Raw genomic sequence first — 23,966 nt, forward strand, 5'->3', positions numbered from 1 at the left:
GGTTCGCGCGTGGAGGAGATTGTATAGAAGACGCAGCGAGCGACTGTACAGTACGATGTCAGAGTTGGTCTGAGGTCATCTCTCGACTCCGCCCATATGGCGCTGGACCAAGTAATCTGTACCACCAGCGATCACTCTCCATACAGCTCCCACCATAACTTGACCTTTCCGCCCATAGACATGCAGTCAATATCCTTCCCAATCAGGAAGTCGCTTAAGCGCCGGCGGCTAACTGGCCTTCGCTATGCGACCATGCACGACCATACAGAAGCACGATAGCCAGGCTGAATTTGTGTCGGGCGTCCCGCCGACGTCAGCGGTGCAGGTCTTCATGTCGGCATTCGCTGATCTGCATGTTGGTGTGCATGAAAAGGTGCATGTGGCGCTAGAAGGCTTGCATGTGAGCGTTTTCCATGCTCGCGTGGCTGTTTGGCGCCGGTGCGGGTCCTTCAAAAGCGTCCCCGTTTCTCCCCCACGTCACTGCGGGCTTGAATGTTAGACGCAGTGCTGTACGAACACCGTTTGGAACGATATAGGAGGGTCAATTGTCATCGGTGTTATTGATCGGAAGAGGTTGGAACGATACTGGACCTGTGGTACAGCGCAAATTGGAGGGGTACAGATCGCTCGTCGCACAAAGTGGTTGGAGGATGTTGGGTTGAGTGGGTGCCTGCAAGAGTCGAGAAGCCCTCAGGGCCTACGACGGGCTTTGGCAGGCAGAAGCATTGACGGCAGTCACGGGGTTGCGGGCTCTTGCATCGCCAACATCAGTGTTTGACAAACGCGAAGATGTTGCCAATCGCGACCCGGCCGGGTCTCTCACGACAACTCAGCGCTTCCGCCATGCAGATCCCGATGATTTCGAGTCCGATGAAACAGACGAACGAAATCGACTGGGTGCAACCGCTCAAGCATCACATTCGAACGGCTTATGGGGACGATCCGAACAGCTACGACAATGAGTGCAATACTCTCAATCGGCTCAGGCAGGACATGCGAGGGGCGGGCAAGGACAGCGCGGCAGGGCGAGATCTGCTGTACAGATACTACGGCCAGCTGGAGTTGTTGGACCTACGGTTTCCGGTGGACGAGAACCACATCAAGATCAGCTTCACATGGTTCGACGCCTTCACGCACAAGCCGACGAGCCAGTACTCGTTGGCTTATGAGAAAGCGAGCATCATCTTCAACATCTCGGCGGTGTTGTCATGTCACGCTGCGAGTCAAAATCGTCATGAGGACGCCGGATTGAAAACGGCGTACCACTCGTTCCAAGCGTCGGCTGGCATGTTCACCTACATCAACGAGAACTTCCTGCACGCCCCTAGTACGGACCTGAGCAGGGAGACCGTCAAGACGTTGATCACCGTGATGCTCGCGCAGGCGCAGGAGGTGTTCATTGAGAAGCAGATCGTGGACAGGAAGAAGCCGGGTCTGCTTGCGAAGCTGGCCGCGCAGGCTGCCTACTTGTACGCGCAAGCTGTTGAGGGTGTGCAGGAAAACGTTGCAAAGGCGGTGTTTGAGCGGGTATGGTTGCTGGTGGTGCAGATCAAGCAGCACCATATGGCGAGTTTGGCGCAGTATCACCAGGCGATAGCGGACTATGAAGCGAACAGCTACGGCCAAGCAATATCTCGGTTGCAAGCAGCGCAGAACGCAAACAAGGAGGCGAACAGATTGGCTAATGCGTTTCCCGGAAGCGTACCTTCGAACAGCAACTTGGGCAACGAGACTGGCACTATTCTGGTAGACATGACGAAAAAGCACATGTCCGCAATACAAGAGCTCATCACGGAGTACAATCGCGACAACGACATGATCTATCATCAAACGGTACCCTCTGAGAGTAATCTCACTAGCATACCGAAGCTTCCGGCAGCCAAAGCAATACCTGTGTCTGAGCTCTATCAAGGCCAAGACATTCAGCGGATTATTGGCCCGGACATCTTCCAACGCATCGTGCCCATGTCTGTCACCGAGAGTGCGAGTTTGTACGATGAGGAGAAGGCCAAGCTTATACGAGCGGAGGCGGAGAGAGTGGAGACAGCGGACGATGAGCTAAGCACATCGCTGGACTACCTGAAGCTACCGGGCAGTCTCAACATCTTCAAGGGAGCACTCAACGAGGATACGATGGGTGTTGACGAAGACTTCCGGAGCTGGTGCGCCGAGTTGGCTGGTCATAGTCCCTTTGGAGCGACGTTTGAGCAGCTGCGGGAGGACAAGCAAAGCATTCTTACAACTCTGGATGCCAGCACCAAGCAGCTGGATATGGAGGAGGCGGTGTGCGAGAAGATGCGGACCAAGTACGGTGGTGACTGGACGCAGCAGCCTTCGAGTCGGCTGACTTCCACATTACGAACGGACTCACGGAGATATCGAGCAGCGGTGGAAGAAGCCTCGACGAGCGATGCGCAGCTGTACAGCTCTTTTCGACAGTTCGAGTCTGATTTCGACGAGATGCGCTCAGCGGGTGAGACGGATGAGGCGGATGTGCTGTATCAGCGCGCCATGATCAAGGCTGGGGCGGGCAAGAAGGGCGTCACGAGCCCTGGCGCCGGAGACGAAGGTAATCTGCTCGATGACGACTTTGCGGACGATTCGCAGCAGAGCGTGGCGCAGCAGATAGAGAAGGTCGAAGAGCTTATGCGGAAACTGCAGCTGGTGAAGCGTGAGCGGCAGCAGGTGCTGAAAGATCTCAAAGACAAGGTAAGCTTCTGGTGCTATCTGTCCTGCATGCCATTTGCTGACTGTTATCAAGATACACAATGACGATATCAGCAATGTATTGATACTCAACAAGAAGGCCATTACCAACCAGGAAGCGCAACTATTCAAGGCCGAGCTCGAGAAGTTCCGACCTCACCAAAACCGAATCCTCCAAGCCAACCACAAGCAGTCATCGCTCATGAAGGAGCTTACCCGCACGTATGGCGACCTCCTACAAGACAAGCGCGTGCGGTCAGAGCAGAACAAGTACGAAGCATTCTCGCGGCAACGAAATACAGTACTGAGCAAGTATCGGCGGGTGTATCAAGCATACACCGACCTGCAAGCCGGCCTTTCACGAGCACAGCAATTCTACGATGAGATGAAAGACACCGTCGATAGTTTGAAAAAGAATGTTGAGTCATTCGTGGAGAACAGACGATCGGAAGGCGGGCAACTATTGAGCGCGATCGAGGCTGCGAAAGGCAGCGGCGCAGATCGAGAGCAAGCAAGACTAAAAGAGCTCATGGAGCGTATGAGTGTCAGCCCATCAGCGCAGAGCGCCGGCTCACCCATACCCGGCATGAGCGCTGGCGGTGGCCTGGCGGACTCAAGAAGCAGCGCGCATCGTCCGCCTCCATTACAAGCACAGTCGGGATACGGAGTTCAGCAAGCTTACAATCCTGCAACGAGTCCACCAACGATCGCAACGCCGCAGTACCACACCAATGGCGTGCAATCACCACATCACTCGTCCTCGTACCAACCCGCACAATCAAACAACAACCTCCCACTTCGACCGCAGAGCTACGCCACCCAAACGGCCGCATCAAGAGCGTCATACGACCCGGGTGCGTACGGCCCGGTGTCACCGCCCGCACACCAGCAGTACTTCTCGCCACCACCAAACCAGCAGTACAGTAGCTTCCAGCAGCATTCGAGTGGTTCGCAGTATGGTCAGCAGCATCAACAGCAGCACCAACAGCAATATCCAGGCCAAAGCGTGCCGCCTGGGTGGCAACCCCCTCCGCCTCCGCCTGGACCACCTCCAGGTCAGCAGGATTACAGTGCGCTACAAGCTACTCAGTACCCGTCTGGTCCCGGGGGTTATGCGAGTGACCCTAGGCGGAGTGCTCCGCAGCAGGCGGGTAGTGGCGGAGGTGTTGGTGACCCTTGGGCTGGATTAAATGCTTGGAAGTGAGCGTTCTGCGTGGATTGTAGAGAGTGTGTGTTGTTGTTGTATAGCACACTTACGAAGCTTGGGCGATTTGCTCGTCCCAGCGCGTCTCGATTCCGAAATGGTTACCCTGTCGATGCTGTCTCGAATTCAGTCTGTCTTTGCATGTGAAGCTGCCTTAATGCGCCGGCGTCTGCCCGTACCGGTCCGGAACTCAACTCCACGAGGGAGCACTTGGCGTGCATGACGCCGGGCAGCACCTAGGTCGACACCTTCCTACAGCTCACTTAGACTGCATTGCTCCTTCGTGCTTGATACGAAAGGTAGCTACATTAAATGAGCACTGAGAGATGATAACAAGCCATTCATGACACCGAGAGAACTGAGGCTTGAGGCCACACATGCATCGTCTCATCTCATGCAGCTGCTTGGCCGGCGATGAGCGCCAGCAATGTCCGCACCAGCTCCACGCCAGCAGCCTCTTCGTCCCTACGACCTCGCACAAACCGCCTTATATCTGGTCTGAGCGATGGCGGTGATCCTCTCAACGCTACTAGTGCTCGTAGAGCCTCTCCCTTACCCTCTCCATTAGGCAGTCGACCTCAGTCGCCATTACCGTCTTCCCATCTAAGCCGGCCAAGGGCCGATAATAGCGAGCAGAACCGTAGTCCTGGTCCGACGTCTGTTGGAGACAGCATCAACAGGCAGCGGAGAGCTGGGCACGAGTCGCCAAGCGCACTGGTAGACCTATGGGGCACGTCCTGGTCGGCCATTCAAGGCATAGCGTCCGAACTGATGAGCGGCGACGTGGCACTGGATGCGAAGGATAAGCCTACACGTACGAGACGACCAGTGCACCGTCTACAGAACGGTCAGCGATCCTCAACCAGTGCGCCTCCGCAACAATGGGGTCCGGCTGCGCCGGTGCCTACAGTAGCGGTGTCCAGCGTCGGCACTGGTACGCGGGATAACCAAGTTACGGCGCTGCGCGCGAAGAAAAGGAAAGACCTGCTGACGCAACAGGAGTCAAGCTATCAGGACACTCTTGGCAAATATAAACGGAGACTATCTGACGAGCGCGCGTCCATATCGGCACCGCCAGGGGAGAATGAGGACAGGGAAGCATTGGTTTACATCCATCATGTTGCGCCTGACGACACCTTAGCTGGCATCACGCTCAAATACAACTGCTCGGCGAATGTATTGCGAAAGGCGAACCGCATGTGGCCGAACGACACGGCGCAAGCTCGTCAGATTCTTACTTTACCTGTGGATGCGTGTGGCGTCAAAGGCAGACCAGTTGGTGGATCTCAGGCGCTGGACTTGCTCAACTCAGACGCAGATGCTCTTTCCGCAGGGCAAGCAGAGGAGGTAGCCGTGCAGACCACCGAGGTGGCTAACGGCAGTGCTTTTAAGCGTAATCGGGCGAGCTCCGCATCCACACATACAAGCCGCAGACCGTCTTCTTCAGCGGCAGCATCCAGTGTGGACACCGACCAACCGTGGCACCACAACTCATGGGTGCTGTTGCCCGGCGCCACAATTCCCACGGAGATTGCTCGCCTACCACGGCGAGCGCTTGGCTATTTCCCACCCGCACGGCGGAAAAGCAACTCCTACTCTGACAATGAGACACCCTCTACCTCTTTTGACGTTCCACGACTACCCGCGAGCGAGCAGCTGGTTGCCGTCTCGCCCTTGCGGCAGGATCCGCCTCAGCGACCCCAGCGGCCGCGCAGACTCAGCAATGCGAACAATGGCTATTTTCCTTCTTACCTGGCTGGACCAGGAGGTGTTGGCACTATGGGCAAGGACGTGCGTGCACCGGGACCGGCACAGGATGGTTTGAACAAAATGTTTGCCAAGCATCTGCCTGACGTGGCGCCACCGAGGCACCATCAGGCACTGCTCACTCCTGGCATGCCGCTATATACGGATGAACCCACTCCGGCTGGATCTGGCAGTGTCACACCCAACCATAGCAGGAATCTCAACCTCGAGAACGTTGGCGGCGCCATCGAGTCGTGGATGCGACGTGTTGCGACACAAGCTAAAGGTGCAGTGCAGTCAACAGACCGGCAGAGAGCTGCTCGTACGTCCGTGGGCGCTCCTGGCAGAGGTGCTGGTGGTATTGGCGACTTAATTGAGATGACTGACGAGTTTGAAATTGGTCTCGACTATGAAGGTGAGGATGAACCTGGCAGGGGACGGCAGGCCTCAATCGTACCCATTGAGACCACTACCAGGCCTGCAATATCGTACTTTGATGGTGCTGTTGCACGGGAGCGGTCGAAGAAAGGTGGCAAGGTGGACTGAACCACTATGGGCGAGTCGCCTTGTGACATCGGACACACAAAGTACAGCCTTGTCGCAGGCGACGATGCATCTTACCATGCAGTAGACGGAGAATCACCGGCTATGCAACATTCAAAGGTCCACTATTTCCGGACGCGGCGCCCATTCCCGGCAAAAGGCGTCGATCACTGTGGGGAGCATTTCGCGACTCTGCAGCCTTGAGTGATCCTCTCCGCACCGTCCCTATCTGAAGAGAGCAAGACTGGACGATTCTGGTAATACGACTACCTCGGCTGCAAGTTAATGCTCACGGGAGGTGTGCTCTTCCTGCGATGAAGGGTCGCCGTAGGACTTGAGGCTGTACGCTCTCCAAGAGCGAAGTGACAACAAGAATTAGGATCGCCTATTGCATGACGATGGCGTGGCCTCTATCACGAGCTTGGGTCGACGCAGCAACTGTCCTTGGTCGCCTGCCGCATATGCCGCAGTTCCAGTACAACACAAGGATAGCCGGACGCCGGATGCCCACTAGTTTACCTCTTAGCCAGCGACGAGGCTTGCTGGGCCAAGCTCAGCGTCGACGAGCTACTACTGCAGCTGCTTCGCCGATCGACCATTCTCTGATCGACCACCACTACGATGCCATTGTCGTAGGAGCTGGAGGCGCAGGCCTCCGTGCAGCAGTCGGTCTCGCCGAGTCCGGTCTGGAAACTGCCTGTATTACGAAGCTCTTCCCAACCCGCTCTCACACCGTCGCCGCGCAAGGCGGTATCAACGCTGCCCTGGGTAACATGACAAAGGATGACTGGCGCTGGCACATGTACGATACAGTGAAAGGGTCAGACTGGTTAGGCGATCAAGATGCGATACACTACATGTGCAGGGAGGCAGCTAATACAGTCTATGAGCTAGAGAATTATGGGATGCCATTTTCGAGGACGGAGGATGGCAGGATATACCAGCGTGCATTGGGCGGGCAGAGTCTGGAGTATGGGAAGGGAGGGCAGGCTTATAGATGCTGTGCCGCGGCTGACCGCACCGGTCACGCAATGTTGCATACGCTGTATGGGCAGAGTGTTAAGGTAGGAGATAGTAATGATAGTGCGGACATGACTGCTCTCGTGCTGACGATGTCAAGCACAATACAAACTTCTTCATCGAGTTCTTCTGCTTAGACCTTCTCATGGTGGACGGAGCGTGCGTTGGCGTGCTGTGCATGTCAATGGAAGACGGCAAATTGCATAGAATCTTTGCGCGCAATACAGTGCTGGCCACGGGCGGTTATGGACGAGCGTACTTCTCGTGCACTTCGGCACATACGTCCACCGGAGATGGCAACGTGAGTCCGCTGTCCGCTGAGATATGTCTACTACTGATGATATGTAGGCAATGGTCGCTCGAGCCGGTCTTCCAAACCAAGACTTCGAGTTTGTCCAATTCCACCCATCCGGTATCTACGGAGCTGGCGTACTTATCACAGAAGGTGCGAGAGGCGAAGGTGGGTACCTACTGAACTCGCAAGGCGAGCGTTTCATGGAACGATACGCGCCCACGGCAAAGGATCTGGCTTCGCGAGACGTCGTGGCGCGGAGCATGAACATCGAGATCCGCGACGGCCGTGGATGCGGACCGGACAAGGACCACATCTACCTCCAGCTGAGCCACTTGCCGAAAGAGCTGATATATGAACGCTTACCTGGCATTGCGGAAACGGCATCAGTGTTTGCGGGTATTGATATCACGAAGGAGCCGATTCCGGTGCTTCCGACTGTGCATTACTGCATGGGTGGTGTGCCGACGAACTTTAAAGGACAAGTATTGAATGTCGATCCTGTCACTGGTAGTGAGAAGACGGTCAAGGGACTATACGCTGCGGGAGAGGTGGCGTCTGTGAGTGTGCATGGTGCGAACCGGCTGGGTGCCAACAGCTTGCTGGATATTGTGGTGTTCGGCCGGGCGTGCGCAATGGATATCGCGGCCAACAACGAGCGAGGTATGGACCACAAAGCGGCCCCACAGAATATTGGGTACGACAGCCTGGCAGAGATGGAAGCGATCCGCAAATCAGACGGCGATACATCAGGCGCCCAGTTACGGACGGACATGCAGAAAGTGATGCAAGCCGACATCGCCGTATTCCGTACCAAAGACAGCTTAGAAGTAGGCAACAAGCGCCTGGCACAGATCCAACACGACTTTAAGAACCGGATAGCGGTGAAGGATAAAAGCTTGATCTGGAACTCCGACCTCATAGAGACGCTGGAGCTGCGAAACCTCCTCACTTGTGCGGCGCAGACGGCGAAGAGTGCGGTGGCGCGGAAAGAGAGTCGGGGCAGTCATGCGAGAGAAGACTTTCCGGACCGGCTCGACGGCGAGTGGATGAAGCATAGCTTGACGTGGCAGCGTGGAGAAGGGGATGATGTTACGGTTGGGTATAGGAAGGTGACGGGTTCGACACTTGATGAAGAGGAGTGTAAGGCAGTGCCGCCGGTTATGAGAAGCTACTGATCGACGCGTGAGACCCAGCTGTATGAGACCGAGCGAGGCGGTTCTTTAATAACCGAACCAGATACGAGCCATCACCGCCAGCGTCGGCACCTCCGCCATCTTTTGTATGCAAAGAAATGGCACCCCTGCCCGGTGCCTGTGAGGTAATTCACGCAGTCCGCGTGTAATATGGAAGGGAGGCGGAGAGGCGGGAGAGGAGGTACCTTGTGGAGGTCCGGCGACAAGAGCCGATAGACACTTGCTCGCAATAATATGTAAAAGGATCCTGTCGTCCTTGTTGACCAACTCTGTGTACATGTTTAAGCCCCCAAGCATGCAGAGCGGCAGCTAGCGAACCTCCCTGCCAATAGGCCTGGAAATCTGCATCACGCCCGGTTCTCCACGCACTGCAATGCGACCCATACTATGTCCGACTCTCTCCCACAATCCCGCTACGCAGCTTAACTCCCACCCCACCCCACTAGCCACGGCGCCTCCTCCTCCCCAATCCTCGACATCATAAGCGTCCGACAAGCACCATATCTCAGCCCACCTCTCCACCCCTCCCCAACGCGTCCACAAGCAACGGCCTCACAACCCCCCTCGCACTCTCCCACAACTCCCTCAAAGCTGGATACTCCTCCGCCTCCTTCACTGCCGCCTCATTAGATAACATCTTCTTCGTGAACTCCCTCAGCAGCACAACGCGGGCCGACCGGGGCATGGCGACTTCATTGTCGATCTAGTAGTACACGTTCGCGTTTTGCGGTCTCAGTGAGGAGTCTGTCCCTTTGTTGACTTGTTCGCAGAGCCAGGAGTGGAAGAAGTCGATGGCGTTGTCTTCGCACCGGCTTTTCGAGTCCTCTGAGTGGAGTTTTTGTACTTGTATTTCTACGTTGAACAGCTCGAGTTCGAATTCGGCTCGCTTGGCGTCCATGAAGTTGACAACACCAATACCCAGATCTGCAGCCCCACCCTCGCCCGTTCGCAAAACCGCTTACTACGGCCAACGAAATGCATCACCGCTTCCGCGAACATCCACCCACCCTCAATCTTGACTGAGAAAGTGAGCATATCCGTTGGGTCCTGCGCGCAACGCTCGAGCACCGTAGTGCGCATGCAACGGAGGAGGTAATACTCAATAACCGGCTTGACAAGTTGCTCGCAGACGTTCAGCTCGGCGACGTCAGTCAGGGCTCCCATGGCTGGCTTGAACCAGACCTGGGGATCATGCTCGAAGGTTGGGCAGCAGCGGTAGAAGATGCCGAAGAGATCTTTGTGCGCTTTGCTGATTACGGCTGGGTTCAGATGGGGTGTGGGTTCCTCTCCTTCCGTCTCGCTTTCGGCGGCCGCTCCTGACCTGGTCGTGAGGGCTTCTCCGCTGGTGTCAGTGAAACGAGTGATGTTTGTTACTCCGTGTCGGTATAGTTGACCCTTCGGACCTGCCCTTCTAAAAAGGTAGCTCGAAGACGGCCGAATTGCTTCGGTGGGGTGGTAAAGCTAAGGTCTGAGGTCACCACCGAGAATGCTGCTAGCGGTCGGCGGAGCACTGGGAGCCCAGCGGTCATCAAGCGCGGCCTCAAACCAGGGAGAGTGCACTTTCAACACGGCGCTATGCAGGACGAGTTTTTGGTGTGTAGTGAGGTAGATCCCCACGTCGCCTACGAGCAATGCCTGTTAGCGGAGTTTCGCGCAACATGCAAAGGTGTGCTTCTATATACGTACCATCGCGGTATTGCAGGAACCCGGCGCGTAGCCACCGTATTGTTCGATCTTCGATCTTATTTCCTGAGCGTAAAGTGTCGCTAGTCGAGGAAGGGAAAGGGAAGATGGAAGGTAAATGTGTAGCAGTACCTTGCAGAGGTTACCTTTTGCCCGGATGATGAAGTGATGATGAAGAAAGGTATCTAACACGACGTGAACTCGGCGGCAGGAAGAGTCGGTGAATTGCAGAACCTCACCACCGCTCACCAGTGTTACCTGATCCCGTCCGACCACTGCCATGTGAGTCGCAGCGCATTGTTGCATAAAATCATCATACAGCTGGTTTCAATGCAAACAGCTGAGCGCGTTTATCATCGCCACATCTCAAGACCGTATAATCAGATTGCTGATAGCGGTGGCTATTGCTGCTGCAAATGCTGCTGCTGCTTACTACCCCTCCTCGTCTCCATCGGATGCTCGCTCACCGTACTCGTCGGCGTCGCCATCGCCGCCGCACTCGCCTTCCGATCCCCCCCACCCGCTTGCTGCTGCCCCTCACCCACAACCAACACATCCTGAAAGGGACTATACGGCGCCGCGACCGCGAACTCTCGCCCGCGATCCTGTCCGTAGGCGAAGTGACTACCGGGCCACCGACGCTGCTGCTCGTGCATATGGTCCAGCGCGTCGCCGGCGATGTGGTATTTCTCCCAGTTGATGTACGGCATGCGGATGACGTCTTGCGGGCCGGGGAAGGGGGAGAAGTCTGGAGGCTTGTTGTCTGGTTGTGAAGGCGGTGGGATGGCGGACGAGGAAGTGGCGGGGCGTGAGGGTTGGGAGTCCGGTATTTCTGCCGGTCGGAACGAGCCATCGTCGCTTGGTCGCGCGGTTTCGGCGTCGTCACGTTCTGCTCCTGGCGCAGCATGCTCCTCGCCGTCATCGTCATCTTCTTCATCCTCGACCTCTTGTTGAGCACTGATGGCGGCTTGAAGGATAGCACCAATGCCTCCAAACTGCGGCTTCACTTCCTTCACCTTGCCAGCAACCAACGCTTCAGTAAACGCGTGTGGCTGTTGCAACGCGTGCTTGCGAGTCGCTTCCAGACCCTTGATATCCTTCTCAGCCTGATGCTTCTGAAACTGCAACGAAGCAATCGCCGCCTTCAACGCCAGGCCATCAATCGAGTCATCACTGGAGAAAGGCTGCGAAGGAGGCGGGTGAATGTACTCCGCTGGGGCTATCGCGGAGGCAGGGTGTGTAGGTGGCGGCATATCCGTCTGATGTGATGGTGTCGGGGCTGGAACTTGGCCATGCTGATTAGACGTGACTGGCAGTGCAGGCTGCACTCTGGGTGTGATCGGACTGAAGTCCGGGGCGGTGGGCGAGATGCCTCCGTTGGTAGGGATGAAGGCGGACGTTGATACGGACGGAGGCGGTGGAGCGGAGAATGAGAAGGCGCTTTGCGGTGGGGAGGACGAAGATGACTGTTGCGGTGGTGGTGGTTGGTGTGTTGGCGATGAGCTCAAGGTGCGTTTGGCGAGCTTGATCTTGGGCATCTGAAAGTTGGTCGTGTAGGGCTGAAGCGAGACGTACGTGGGTGGGTGGACCGTGCGTTATTTCGTAGGGCGGATCTCGATATCCAACTCTCTCTCAATCCAGACCGATCCTATTCTCTCCGGTCACACATGCATGGAAATGTCGCAAACGTGAAATTGAATTATACAGATTGGCAAAACTTTGAACAACCACGCGGGGACTGGGCTTCCCTTTGTTCGTATTCACTCGGCCGCGCAGCCAGGCACGTTGCACGTTGGATTTGCGGAGCGCGTCAGCGGCATCATGACGCAGTCTCCTTGACTTTCCACGGGAGGGATGAACTACATGTACCTACTTACAGTACACCACCCCCCATCCCTTCACTTCCGTTAATAGACAGGGAGAGGGAGACCCGGCAACAATGCGACAGCCACTACATGACAACAACCACGATATGATGAGACTGTGACTCCGCATGAACCATTGTTCTTGCTGGCCGGCATCCCGCCGACACCACCGCCTATCAGTCACCACCTTGACCGCACTCTTCACCTCTACAAAGGAGGTTGTCCTGCAACCAAGTATCTTTAGTCCTTCCTTCTTACCTTTCAATCTGAATTACTCTGTCCACCTCACTCACCATGCCCCCCCTCATCCCCTCCCTCACCACCAGCCCAAAAATCGGCTTCATAGTCCCCTCCTCCAACACCGCCGTGGAACCAATAACAACCTCCCTCTTCCACTCCCACTCCCCCTCCCACCCCACCATCATCCCCCTCTTCACCCGCATCCGCGTGACAACCATCGGCACCGACCCCACCAGCACAACCCAATTCGCCACCCCCCACATGATCGCCGCCGCACAACTGCTCGCCGACGCCGAGTGCGCCGCCATCCTCTGGAACGGCACGTCGGGGATGTGGACCGGCGCATCGCTAGCCGAAGACCGGCGGCTCGCTGAGACTCTGACCGAAGCGACGGGGGTGCCGTGTAGCACTACTACGCTCGCCACGGTTGCCGCGCTCGAGGAGCTGGGGATCCAGCGGTTCGCGGTCGCGGTGCCGTATCCGCCCGACTTGGCGGAGAAAGTGAGGGAGTTCTTCTCCTCGACGGGTCATGGCTGGGACGTGACGAAAGTTACTCGCTTGGATCCTGCGCCGGCGGGTAATTTGGCGATTGCGAAGTCGGATCCAGCGGAGATTAGGAAGGCTATCTACGACGCCGCCGTGTCACCCGACGTGCGAGTGGTGGTTGTGGCGTGTACGAACTGGCCGGCTGCGCCTTTGGTTGACGAGTTAGAGCAGAGAGTTGGTGGCGATTGTGTTGTGATTGATAGTATTCTCGTGACAATCTGGCAGGGTCTCAAGATGATTGGGTGTCAGCGGAGGGAAGGTAGAGACTCGAAAGGGTGGGGAAGGTTGTTGGATGGGTACCTCTAGTACCCCAAAGCCGAAGAAAGGCGACGTGAAGCAACCGGTCTACCTGTTCTCACGCTCACGACTTCGAGGACTCCCAAATCACGGAAGTCATGCACGTTGCATTGCGCACGCACGGGGAACGAACAGCGATGCAGGGTATCTCAAACCACTCATTTACGCACCACCTTCAGCGACCCCCTTGAACATTAGAACGCTCAAACCCCAAATTACCAACCACTCTCCCCCAGACCAGTTTTCGCATCATCAAGGCGGCAGCGGCGCCGGCGTCCCGAACGCCCCTTCCCCCGGCCTGAATCCCACACTAGCGTAAACCTCCTTCTCCCCTCCACTTCCACTTCCACCTCCACCTCCACCTCCACTTCCACTACCACCTTGACCTTCTGCCGCCGCCCCACCAAGCCGATGCAGCTGACTCGTCTCGAAACTCTGCTGCGGCGCCGAAACCTCACTCAGCAGCGCCGGCAGCGTATGGCCAGCATTATTGAACTGATCCCGCTCGTCCTCTCTCCGATCCCCTCGTGCCGCTTTCTCCGCAGAAGCGGGAAGGCTGGATATCGGCGCGTCGATGGTGCTGGCGCCGGAGATATTGGAGAAGTTGCGGTGACCCCCCTGCCCCTCCGCTTCCCCTTCCGCTTGCCGATCGTGCGTAGGAGTGGGACCGGGACCCGCATACCCATTCGCGCCGTTCGGCTGTCGCTGCTTCGTGACGAGCAAAGGCGAAGAAGAAGAAGAAGGCGGATCGCTCGGAAGCGGTTGCTGCCTCTCCTGATCCAACCCATCGCTCCCCACCTCCACCCCCGCCATCCCCTCGCGCTCCAACCCCTGCTGTTCCATCCCCGCCGTCTTTGACGGCAACGGCGTGGCATACGGACTCCCCACCGCCGGCCCAACCGACTCCCGCTGCACCCGTCCACTCAAATTCCGCAGTAAATTCCGCTGCGACCCTTGCTGGCCCGGCAGATCGACCCAATCGGGCGTATGCGTCAAATTCGGCGTGCCGTAGCCGTACCCGTACTGTGATTGTGGCCCCAGCTGTTGCCGTTGCGGTTGTTGCGGTTGCGCCCAGGCGTTTTGTTCGATGAAGCGGTCGTGGGCTAGGCGTTCGTTGGTGGGGTCCGGGGGTGGGAGGCGGGGGTAGAGGAGGTGTTGGGATTGGGCTTGTGCGGTTTGGGTGGTGGTGCTGGTGGTGGTGGTAGTGGGTTGGCGAGTGCGGCGGGAGATCTAGACCACCAAGTCGTCAGCACACACACACACTCTCTCCCTCTTACGATCCCGTCCGAAAGACGGACAAGCTCACCTTCATCGCCTTGAGGTCACCCCCCGCCTCCTCCCCATCCACCCCGACCACCTCCGGCGCGGCCGGCCAGCCCACCCACCGGGCCACCCCACTCAGAACACTAACCTCCTTATTCCACCTCGCCTGCTGCCTCAACAACTCGCCCCTCCTCCCCCCGTCAAACTTGAACACGAACGCCTCATCGCCCTCCTGATGCTGCTGCCGTCGTTCCCTCTGAATCCCATACCACTCCTCTCCCAACCCATACAACACCCTCTCCCTCGCCTCGCGCACACGCTGGAAGTATTGGCTATGCAACTGCGTGCGCTCGGCGATGGTGCGGTCGCGTGTACTGCGGAGTCGGTAGCGGTAGTAGGATTCCGCTTCGCGGATTTGCTTGTCCCGGCGCGTGTTAAGGCAGGCGGTGAGGCGGAGGTATTCCGGGTGGGTGCTGTTGGGGTCGGTGAGGAGGTCGAGTTCGACGGTTAGGGAGGCGAGGCGTTCGGTGTAGAGTTTGTCGCGGAAGGAGGCGAATTGTTTGGCTACTTCTTCGTAGACGTTTGTGGCGGCGGCTTTTTGGGGTGCTTCGTCTTCCGTCTTGACTGCGCTTTCTCCGCTTGGTAATGGTTCGAGTGGTGTAGTGTCGTCTAGCGTTTGTTCTGTTCGTGACTCTGCTGTGCGTTCTTTGCCTGGCTTGCCTTTGAGCTTGCCTTTTCTGCCCTTCGTGGCTTTGAGCAGCGCACTGGGTAGTGGAGTGACTTCGCCGCCATCAATGGCAACACTTTCTTCTGCAATATCCTCACCAAGACCATCAACAGCACCGTCTACGTCTGCTAGCTCTTCCACAGCTCCCTCAATCGGCTCTTCGGAGCTTCGCTTGCGCGGCGACTCTTCCAAGTCAGACTCGGCGCTCGTCAACGGGCTCTCGGCGGTGTCGGATCGTTTGCGCTTGATGCCTGCTACACCGTCGTCAGCTTCCACATGCATGCTGGAGTCACTGTGGCACTATACACACCGGTCATGACGGTGCTCGTACTAGAAGCCGCGCCCGCACCCACAGGCAGAGGCGACGGTGGATCCGACAGCTCTTCCTCCGCCGTCGCCGCTTGACTGAGCTTACTAGGCGTCTTGCCAATGGCGTCAGATAGTCGTCTCGGCTTCTGCGGCGTGTTCTCCAGTCGCTCCGTCTCGGCCTCCGAGTCGACGTCCAACGCTACACCTCTGGCAGGTCGCTGCGCTACGTCCGTGCCATCAATAGCCTCCAGCTCATGCGCAGTGAGATCCTGCTCATCATCCGGCTCACTCAAACTACTCGAGCGATCATCGTGCTGTTCGCCGATCTCGGTGGGGTCGGCGAGGACGGCATTGTCTGCGTCGGCCCCCTCTTCCACCGCGTCCTCCACCACCGCCATCTTCCTCGGCGTGATCGGCGACTTGTTCGCTCTGGAAGCGGTGCTGAGCGGCGATACCGAGGGTCTCGGGGTGGAGGCGCGACTGGCGGGTTGCTGCGAGGAGCGAAGCGGTGCGTGGTGGTGCGCGTCTAGATCTGTCGTGAACTCTGCATTACAGCAAATCAGCCGATGCCATTGCTATGCAATTGTGTGTCCCGTGATATGCAAGAATGGCTCGTGAACTAGTACTCACTGCTCGAATGCGGCTCGCTGCGACGCGCAGTCGCCGACTGGGCCATCACCGACCCGCCCACTCTCCCCTCAATGGCCACTTTCTCTTGTGTCTCAATCTATTTCGATGATCGGAACTATAGTCCACCCTCACCCTCGTCGTCGCGGAGTATCGTCGGTGCCGTACCGTCGCCAGCTCGCTGTTGCGCGGACAGAAACAGCTGCCGAGGGCTGAGAGGAGCGAATGTGGGCCGGTCTTCGAGGGTTGCAACGAAAACCACAACCGTCAATGTATGAATGAGTTGTGTGTGTATTCCGTCTACGAATTATGCGAGGTCATATGTGAGGCGTTTGGTGGTGGGAGGTGGAAGGGTTGCTGTGGTGGAGCAGCGCAGCCAAAGCCGGCCTTCACTCTCTCTCTCTGTGTCTGTCTCTCTCTCGTTTCCACCGCAGCAGCAGCATGACGCTGCGGAATTCTGCCGCCCTGAGCGGTGAATCAGCCAGGCTAGGGTCCGTTCGTTCGGCTGTCGGCATATGGAGTAACTATATTCCGAACGCCTCTGAATTTCATATAGCAGATTTCGATATACCATCTCAAAGCCTATGGTACACGCCATGGCGGAAAAGATTGAAAAGACGAAGGACGGCCGGGTCACAAAGACCAAGAAGACCAAGGCTGAAAAGGAGGACAAGGTGCGGAAGGAGAAGAAGCAAGCAGCAGCCGCTAAAGCTTTCACCTTGCTCGCTGCAGAGAATGCCGTGGATCCAACTCTGTCGTCGCTATTTGCTGTCGCGACACCGCGGCCTGCAGCGAGACCACGGACAAAACAGTCGCGTAGTATTGTAAAGTTATCAGATAGGGATGAGGAGCAAGCAGATCCCGAAGACGAAAGCGTGCAAGTCGACAATGTCCCGGAGGATCTGGCCAACGATGAGATTGTTGAAGAGGAGCAAACGGCTCCGAAACGTAAGCGCAAACGGAAGGATGGCGAGGATGACCTTGAAGCCGTCTACATGCAGCGACTGCAGCGCGAGGAGGAGAAGGATCGTGAGGCTGCAGCGCTGGAACGCCAAGCCAAGCGCCAGAAGGCTCACGTAGAGAGTGACGCTACGGCGAGTACATCTCATGCCGATGAGCCATCCGGGCAGGTAAATGGGAACGAGGACGCCGCTGCTGATGCTTTCGACGATGACAACAACGACGACGACGATGTTGCCTCACCACCACCGCGCCACGAAACGCAAGAATCCGCAGACGTCGAGCTCCAAAAAGCCAACCGCACCATCTTCCTAGGCAACGTCTCCACCACCGCCATCTCCTCCAAATCCGCCCGCAAAACACTAATCAAGCATCTCACATCCTTTTTCGACTCCCTCCCACCACCCAAAGACACCAACCCACCCGCACCAAAATTAGAATCCCTCCGCTTCCGCTCCACCCCTTACGCCACCTCCATCCCGCGCAAAGCCGCCTTCGCCCGCAAAGATCTCATGGACGCGACCACGAAATCCACAAACGCATACGCCGTCTACTCCTCCCCGCATCTCTGCCGTGAAGCAGCCAAGCGGCTCAACGGAAGCATAATCCTCGACCGCCATCTCCGCGTCGACGTCGTCGCGCATCCAGCGCCAACCGACCACCGCCGGTGCGTTTTCGTGGGAAACTTGGGCTTCGTAGACGACGAGTCAAACATCCAAGACGCGAATGAAGCGGACGGGTACGAGAAGCGGAAACGCGGCAAAGAACCCGCGGATGTGGAGGAGGGACTTTGGCGCACGTTCTCCAAGTGTGGCACTGTGGAGTCCGTGCGCGTGATTCGGGATAGTACGACGCGGGTGGGGAAGGGGGTGGCGTATGTGCAGTTTGAGGACGAAAACGGCGTGGAGGCGGCGTTGGGGTATGATGAGAAGAAGTTCCCGCCCATGTTGCCGCGGAAATTGCGGGTCAGCCGGGCGAGGGCGGTGAAGAGGAATGCTAAGCCCGGGTCGGGACGGCCTGGGTCGAATGCTACGGCGGGGAAGACGGCGGGGGAGAGGGGTGGGTATACCCGTAAAGTATCTGGCGAGGAGGCTTCACGCGCGGGACGAGCGGGCAAACTGTATGGTCGGGCGGCGGCGGCGAGGGTGAAGAGGCCGGAGAGAGCGTCTTCGGGATCAAGCCGCGAGGCTGCGCCCGGGCGCCCGCAGTTGGGTGAGGGGATTAGGAAGCCGGAGGATTTCGTGTTTGAGGGTCACCGGGCGACGAGTAAAAGTGGCAAGGCGGGGTTGAAGTTGGGGAAGAAGGGGAAGAGTAGTGTGGGTAAGGGGAAGCCGACGGGGAGGAGTGCGAAGAGGGGGGCTGCGTTTAAGGCTGGGCAGAGGAAGAAGTAGTGGGTAATTCAAGTGAATGCTAGGTCTTATCCCACCGAGTCTGTCCAGTTGCCTGAGACCCAGCCACGATGAGATCTTCTTGCTGTCCCGCTATCATAAGTAGATGGTTTGCAGTGCATGTGCTTGCAAAAGCAGCAGTAATACGTGACCAATCACCGTCAGGCGAAACACGCGATATGTTTCACGCGCGCCTCCCCAGCCGTGCAAGGGCACCAGACCCTGTCCGAGCGTTTGGAGCTTCACCAAAGAACACCAGACAGCTGGCACTTTCTTGAGAACCGCACTCTATGCGCCCCCTTAGCCTTTGAGGGCGGCACATCAACATCTCTCAAACTGTTGTAAAGACCGTGACCAAGCTGGCATCATGTCCACCCCTCCACCTGTCCGACAACGGCAGACCAACGGACCGAAGAAGGGAGGGAAGCCATTAGCAAATGGCAATGCTTTGACGAATGGGCATGCGAACGCGAATGAGGCCGTAGAGCAAATGAAGCAGGCGGGCAAGGATGCGGTGCAGAGGGATTGGGACTACAAGCTCGCCTTGACCGTGATCACGGTGCTGGCCTTTGTCACGAGGTTCTGGGGCATCACGCATCCGAATCAGGTGGTCTTTGATGAGGTGCATTTTGGGAAGGTACGCACGCATACCCTCTCTCTTTCGGACGCCGACGATATCGTGCTGGGTGGCAGAGGGACAAGCTGATATGAACGTATGCAGTTCGCATCCTACTACCTGCAACGCACATACTTCTTCGACGTCCACCCGCCCTTCGGCAAGCTGCTGTTCGCTTTCGCCGGCTGGCTGGTCGGCTACGATGGCGCTTTTCTGTTTGAGAATATCGGGGACTCATATATCACCAATCGAGTCCCCTACGTCGCCTACCGGTCCATGCCGGCGCTCATGGGATCTTTGACCGTCTCGGTGGTCTTCTGGATTATGTGGGAGTCCGGGTACAGCCTACCGGCTTGCATCGTCGCGGCTTCCATTGTTCTCTTTGACAACGCGCACGTTGGCCAGACTAGGCTGATCCTGTTGGATGCGACGCTCGTGCTGTTCATGGCGCTGAGTGTCCTGGCTTACATCCGCTTTTACAAGCTACGGCATGAGCCGTTTGGGCGGAAGTGGTGGAAGTGGCTGCTCCTCACCGGCATCTGCATGTCGTGCGTCATCAGCACGAAATATGTCGGCGCCTTCACCTTCTTCTCCATTGGTGTGCCCGTCATCATCGATCTGTGGGATTTGCTGGATATCAACCGCAAGCAGGGCGCCCTCAGCTTGCCGGACTTTGGCAAGCACTTCGGTGCGCGAGTTATTGGTCTCATCGTCGTGCCGTTCATGATGTACCTCTTCTGGTTCCAGGTCCACTTTGCGATATTATCGCGGTCCGGACCAGGAGATGACTTCATGACCCCTGAATTCCAGGCCACTCTAGCGGACAACATCATGACGCAGCAGGCTGTCGGCATCGACTACTTCGACAACATCGCCATGAAGCACAAAGAAACCAAGGTCTACCTGCATTCGCACCCGGATAAATACCCTCTCCGCTACGACGACGGACGCATCTCTTCTCAAGGCCAGCAAGTGACAGGCTACCCTCACAACGACACAAACAATCTCTGGCAAGTCATCCCCTCCCAACCAATGGAAGGCCTCGGCCATCGCGTCCACAACGGTGATGTAGTCCGCTTCCGCCACCTCGTCACAGACACCTGGCTGCTCACCCACGACGTCGCCTCGCCAAGCATGCCGACGAACCAAGAATTCACCACCGTAGCCGCGGAAGACGCAAACGGCCCGCGCTACAACGACACCCTCTTCGAGATCCGCATCGAAAACGGCAAGCCCGGCCAGGACTTTACGACAATGGCCTCGCACTTCAAGCTCGTCCACTTCCCCACCAAAGTCGCACTATGGACCACTCATACCATGCCAGCCCTGCCGGACTGGGGTTACAAGCAAGCCGAGATCAACGGCAACAAGAACCTCCTGCAGGCCTCCAACTTGTGGTACGTGGAGGAGATTCCGGGTATCCCTGCCGACTCGCCACGCTTGCTGAAGCAGGAAAAGAAAGTCAAGACCATGCCGTTCTTGAAGAAGTACCTGGAGCTGCAGAGGGCCATGTTTTACCACAACAATGCGTTGACGAGCAGTCACCCCTACGCGTCGTTCCCGATCCAATGGCCGTTCTTGTTGCGGGGTGTGAGTTTCTGGACGGAGAACGACACGAAGCAGCAGATCTACTTCCTCGGTAATCCGATCGGGTGGTGGTTCGCTTCGTCGATCTTGGCGGTGTTTGGAGGCATCCTCCTCGCCGACCAAGTCTCCGTGCGCCGTGGGGTGGACGCACTCGACACCCGTAAGTCCCCAACTGCACTGACAAAACCATTCCGCATACTGACCAACCTCTTTCCGCAGGCACCCGCCTCCGCCTCTACAACAGCACAGGCTTCTTCTTCCTCCTCTGGGCCGCCCACTACCTCCCCTTCTTCATCATGGGCCGCCAGCTCTTCCTCCATCACTACCTGCCCGCCCACCTCGCCTCCGCCCTCGTCGCGGGCGCAGTAGTCGAATTCATCTTCAACATCGAGCCGGCCGACGTCGCACAACTCGCCGACGCGCAGTTCCACGAAGCGGCGAAGGGGAGCACCCAGACGCAGGCGGAGCAGAGTGATGACCACGCTTTGCAGCGGAAGCCGATTCGCGAGCGCGTTGCGGGACAGAGTTTGTTGGCCACGTGGGCGGCGAGTGGGGTTATCGTGGCGGCGTTGGTGTGGGGGTTTTGGTTTTTCGCGCCGTTGACTTATGGGCGGCCCGGGCTGAGTGTGGAGCAGGTGAATGCGAGGAAGTGGTTGAACTATGATTTGCATTTCGCCAAGTGAGTGGGTTAATCGAATGAGCATCGCGAGCTGGGGGCAATGTGTGAGGTTGGGGCGCCCCGGCGTTGAAAGGGGGTTAATGTAGCATTAGCGGGAGTTGGCAGGAGTGAGGAAGGGAAAACCCGGACGAGGTGGATGTAGGATAGGTTTTGCGGCGCTCAGATCGCACGCCACGAAAGACACCAATTGCTGCCGAATGCTGTGCAAAATATACAAAGAAGGGTATAACGCACTACCCTAACGAAAAGCATGGGTACGATTACGACGAGCCGGACGCGCCGGAACGGGTCATGAACGCCTCACAGCTCCGCCCTATACTCGTCTCAATGTCCGTCCAGCCCTGCTTGCCCATGCGCTTGAGCAACGCCTCTGCCTTCGGGGCCTCCTTAAAAACGCTCAAATCGGCACCATGATCACTAACGTCGCCCTCGAAGACGCGGTCAGGGTACAACCCGCGAAGCAACTGGAGCAACGAGTTAATATTGTAAGGGCTCTCCGCTGCGAACAAGCGTTGGCCTTTGATATCTGGCAGTAGTAAGGCTGCGACGTGGAGGAGTGCCGCGTCTTGGACGTCGACGAAGTATTCTGATTGACGTGGGTTAGTGTGAAATATGGATAGAGGGGGTAGAATGAACTCGGGGCGAGGAGATGAGCGTACGTGGTGGTATCCATGCCGTTGCTGCAGCGTTGCCGCCGTAGATGAGCTTCAGCTCGGCGACCGTCGATCGGATGCCTTGTGCTTGCATATCGAGCACCTTACCCCAGAGCATACTAGGGAGCACTGACTACACAATCAGCGACGATATTGACGTTTTGGTCGGGAGAGCTGTCTTACCAGTGTTGAGTGCAAAGTTGACGCGCCATTCTCGCTGGTTGTACCACCTCCACACCGCCTGCTCCGTCTGCATCTTGCTGCTTGCAAATACGGCCCACGCACGGTCGATCTCGTACGGCGGCGGCTCCCAGGCGGTTCTGAACGACGCCATGTTCCAGCTGTCGCTGGTTACGTCTTCTCGGTAGCCGGACCCTTGGGCCACGGCGGCGGCGGAGGCACTGCAGTAGACGAAGCGCTTGACGCCGCTTTCTTTGGCGGCGGCTTCCAGCGCATTCAACGCGCCTGCGATAGACGGTGCTATCACCTCGTTGGGATCAGGGGAGAAATTCATGACCGATGCGACGTGGATGACGCCAGCGCACCCGCGTACAGCAATGTGGAAGGCATCTTTCGGCACCATGTCTGGGATCACTGCTGTGGTGAACCTGCCCGGTCCGTATTTCCTCGAAAAACAACCGCTCGTGGACACGGCATGTTCGGCGCTTCTCACCGTCCCACGAACGCGATAGCCGTGCTCCAGTAGTTGATCAACAACGTGCATACCCAGCCAGCCATTGGCGCCTGTGACCAGCACGAGCGAGTCCTTCGGTATCGCAGGCTTTTCGACTCCATTGATGAGACCTCGACCAACGGTGTGGTACGGCGGTGGCGGACCTTGTGCGTCCACGCTGGTCGAATCGGCACGTTCTAGCGGTTGCGAACTCTCTGCGGCTGTAGAGGCTGAGGACTCCGACCTGTCTCGAAGGGAAGAAGGGTACGGCGGTGGATCGAACTGAGGGTCTCCGAAGACCTCCTTGTACGTGTTGGCTTGGCGCTGCATGCGCTGAACAAACCTTGGAGGCATGCTGGCGAACACTAAGACATGCCAGGCCAACTTACGAAGCCATTTCCGGAGTCGGACTGCTAACAAGTAACGGCCCCTATGACAGTCAACGCAAGCGGCTTACCACGATCGCAACTCAAGAGGTAAGGCAGATTGCAGCAAAAAAGAACGATGGCGAACGTAATCAGCGAGCAAAAGCAGTGCCTACCTCTCACGTGTACTGTTGATTCACCCTCCTTTTAGTATGCCAACATGAGCGGCCGGGTGAATAGCAACCTTGATGATGACAAGGGCCACCCATCACCACAGCCTGAGACACCATGAACAGCGGTTACGGCAATTAGTGAGCCAAGAGATAGAGTTTGGGGGCCCAGATGTTGCCGTCCAACTCAAAAGGGCGTGATCAAGTGGTTTTTCGGCGAACAAGCCGTAGGACCTGACTCGGCAGCAGCTCCAACCGGAGAGAGCTATTGACGGGAAGGATCGCAGGACTGGGGACCGGTGAAGGCTGTAACGCGTAGGACCAAAAGAGCGTGCCGCAAAGGGTTTGCGCTGAAAGCAAAATGTTTACGCGGCAGAAGTTAGTCCGATCTTACGCTGTTCCTGCATAGGAAACATCCGTGAGGCGGTGCATGACATCGACGGTTAGCCGGCATTCATTCCGTGTCTGGTTGGGCCTAGCTGGGACCGGGTTAGTCTCACAGCTGTAACGCAGGCAGATTCGTACGTAGATCCAGAAAGCAATCCAGTACGGCCGCAGTGACCCCACAAACTGACCACTGTTGGTGATTGTCGTGGTTGCGCTGCAGACTT

The 23,966-nt window shown here is 57.3% G+C and overlaps 9 protein-coding genes across 9 annotated transcripts; 6 read left to right on the forward strand and 3 right to left on the reverse strand.

The window, feature by feature from the left end:
- Positions 1–843: 843 nt before the first annotated feature.
- BAUCODRAFT_76586 (uncharacterized protein) lies at positions 844–3,910 on the forward strand (the record flags this gene model as incomplete). Its single annotated transcript, XM_007681226.1, has 2 exons — positions 844–2,709; positions 2,762–3,910. The coding sequence occupies 2 exons, from the start codon at positions 844–846 to the stop codon at positions 3,908–3,910; spliced, it is 3,015 nt and encodes a 1,004-aa protein (XP_007679416.1).
- Positions 3,911–4,142: 232 nt separating this feature from the next.
- On the forward strand, positions 4,143–6,396 carry BAUCODRAFT_231015 (carbohydrate-binding module family 50 protein). Its single transcript, XM_007681289.1, has one exon. It carries the CDS (start codon positions 4,325–4,327, stop codon positions 6,200–6,202), a length of 1,878 nt encoding a protein of 625 aa, XP_007679479.1. The 5' UTR covers positions 4,143–4,324; the 3' UTR covers positions 6,203–6,396.
- Positions 6,397–6,597: 201 nt separating this feature from the next.
- BAUCODRAFT_26548 (uncharacterized protein) lies at positions 6,598–8,689 on the forward strand (the record flags this gene model as incomplete). The annotated part of the gene is made up of 3 exons (XM_007680946.1): positions 6,598–7,263; positions 7,284–7,520; positions 7,568–8,689. 3 exons carry the CDS (start codon positions 6,598–6,600, stop codon positions 8,687–8,689), a joined length of 2,025 nt encoding a protein of 674 aa, XP_007679136.1.
- Positions 8,690–10,944: 2,255 nt separating this feature from the next.
- BAUCODRAFT_42208 (uncharacterized protein) lies at positions 10,945–11,757 on the reverse strand (the record flags this gene model as incomplete). The annotated part of the gene is made up of 2 exons (XM_007681123.1): positions 10,945–11,153; positions 11,277–11,757. Coding segments are annotated over 2 exons (690 nt in total), but the record flags the coding sequence as incomplete, so codon positions are not given.
- Positions 11,758–12,239: 482 nt separating this feature from the next.
- On the forward strand, positions 12,240–13,586 carry BAUCODRAFT_231554 (uncharacterized protein). The gene has a single exon (XM_007681290.1). It carries the CDS (start codon positions 12,550–12,552, stop codon positions 13,345–13,347), a length of 798 nt encoding a protein of 265 aa, XP_007679480.1. The 5' UTR covers positions 12,240–12,549; the 3' UTR covers positions 13,348–13,586.
- An 855-nt stretch (positions 13,587–14,441) lies between these two features.
- Positions 14,442–16,313, reverse strand: BAUCODRAFT_26551 (uncharacterized protein; the record flags this gene model as incomplete). The annotated part of the gene is made up of 4 exons (XM_007680947.1): positions 14,442–14,568; positions 14,616–15,579; positions 15,639–16,181; positions 16,268–16,313. The coding sequence occupies 4 exons, from the start codon at positions 16,311–16,313 to the stop codon at positions 14,442–14,444; spliced, it is 1,680 nt and encodes a 559-aa protein (XP_007679137.1).
- A 787-nt stretch (positions 16,314–17,100) lies between these two features.
- Positions 17,101–18,609, forward strand: BAUCODRAFT_46871 (uncharacterized protein; the record flags this gene model as incomplete). The annotated part of the gene is made up of 2 exons (XM_007681133.1): positions 17,101–18,369; positions 18,442–18,609. Coding segments are annotated over 2 exons (1,437 nt in total), but the record flags the coding sequence as incomplete, so codon positions are not given.
- A 230-nt stretch (positions 18,610–18,839) lies between these two features.
- BAUCODRAFT_36897 (glycosyltransferase family 39 protein) lies at positions 18,840–21,805 on the forward strand. The gene is made up of 3 exons (XM_007681005.1): positions 18,840–19,249; positions 19,334–20,975; positions 21,035–21,805. The coding sequence occupies exons 1-3, from the start codon at positions 18,980–18,982 to the stop codon at positions 21,496–21,498; spliced, it is 2,376 nt and encodes a 791-aa protein (XP_007679195.1). The 5' UTR covers positions 18,840–18,979; the 3' UTR covers positions 21,499–21,805.
- On the reverse strand, positions 21,755–23,150 carry BAUCODRAFT_76019 (uncharacterized protein; the record flags this gene model as incomplete). Its single annotated transcript, XM_007681187.1, has 3 exons — positions 21,755–22,080; positions 22,154–22,276; positions 22,331–23,150. The coding sequence occupies 3 exons, from the start codon at positions 23,148–23,150 to the stop codon at positions 21,755–21,757; spliced, it is 1,269 nt and encodes a 422-aa protein (XP_007679377.1).
- Between the last annotated feature and the right edge of the window lie 816 nt (positions 23,151–23,966).

The sequence above is a fragment of the Baudoinia panamericana genome, assembly GCF_000338955.1.
Source record: "Baudoinia panamericana UAMH 10762 unplaced genomic scaffold BAUCOscaffold_11, whole genome shotgun sequence".
In the NCBI taxonomy this organism is placed as follows: Eukaryota; Fungi; Ascomycota; class Dothideomycetes; order Mycosphaerellales; family Teratosphaeriaceae; genus Baudoinia; species Baudoinia panamericana.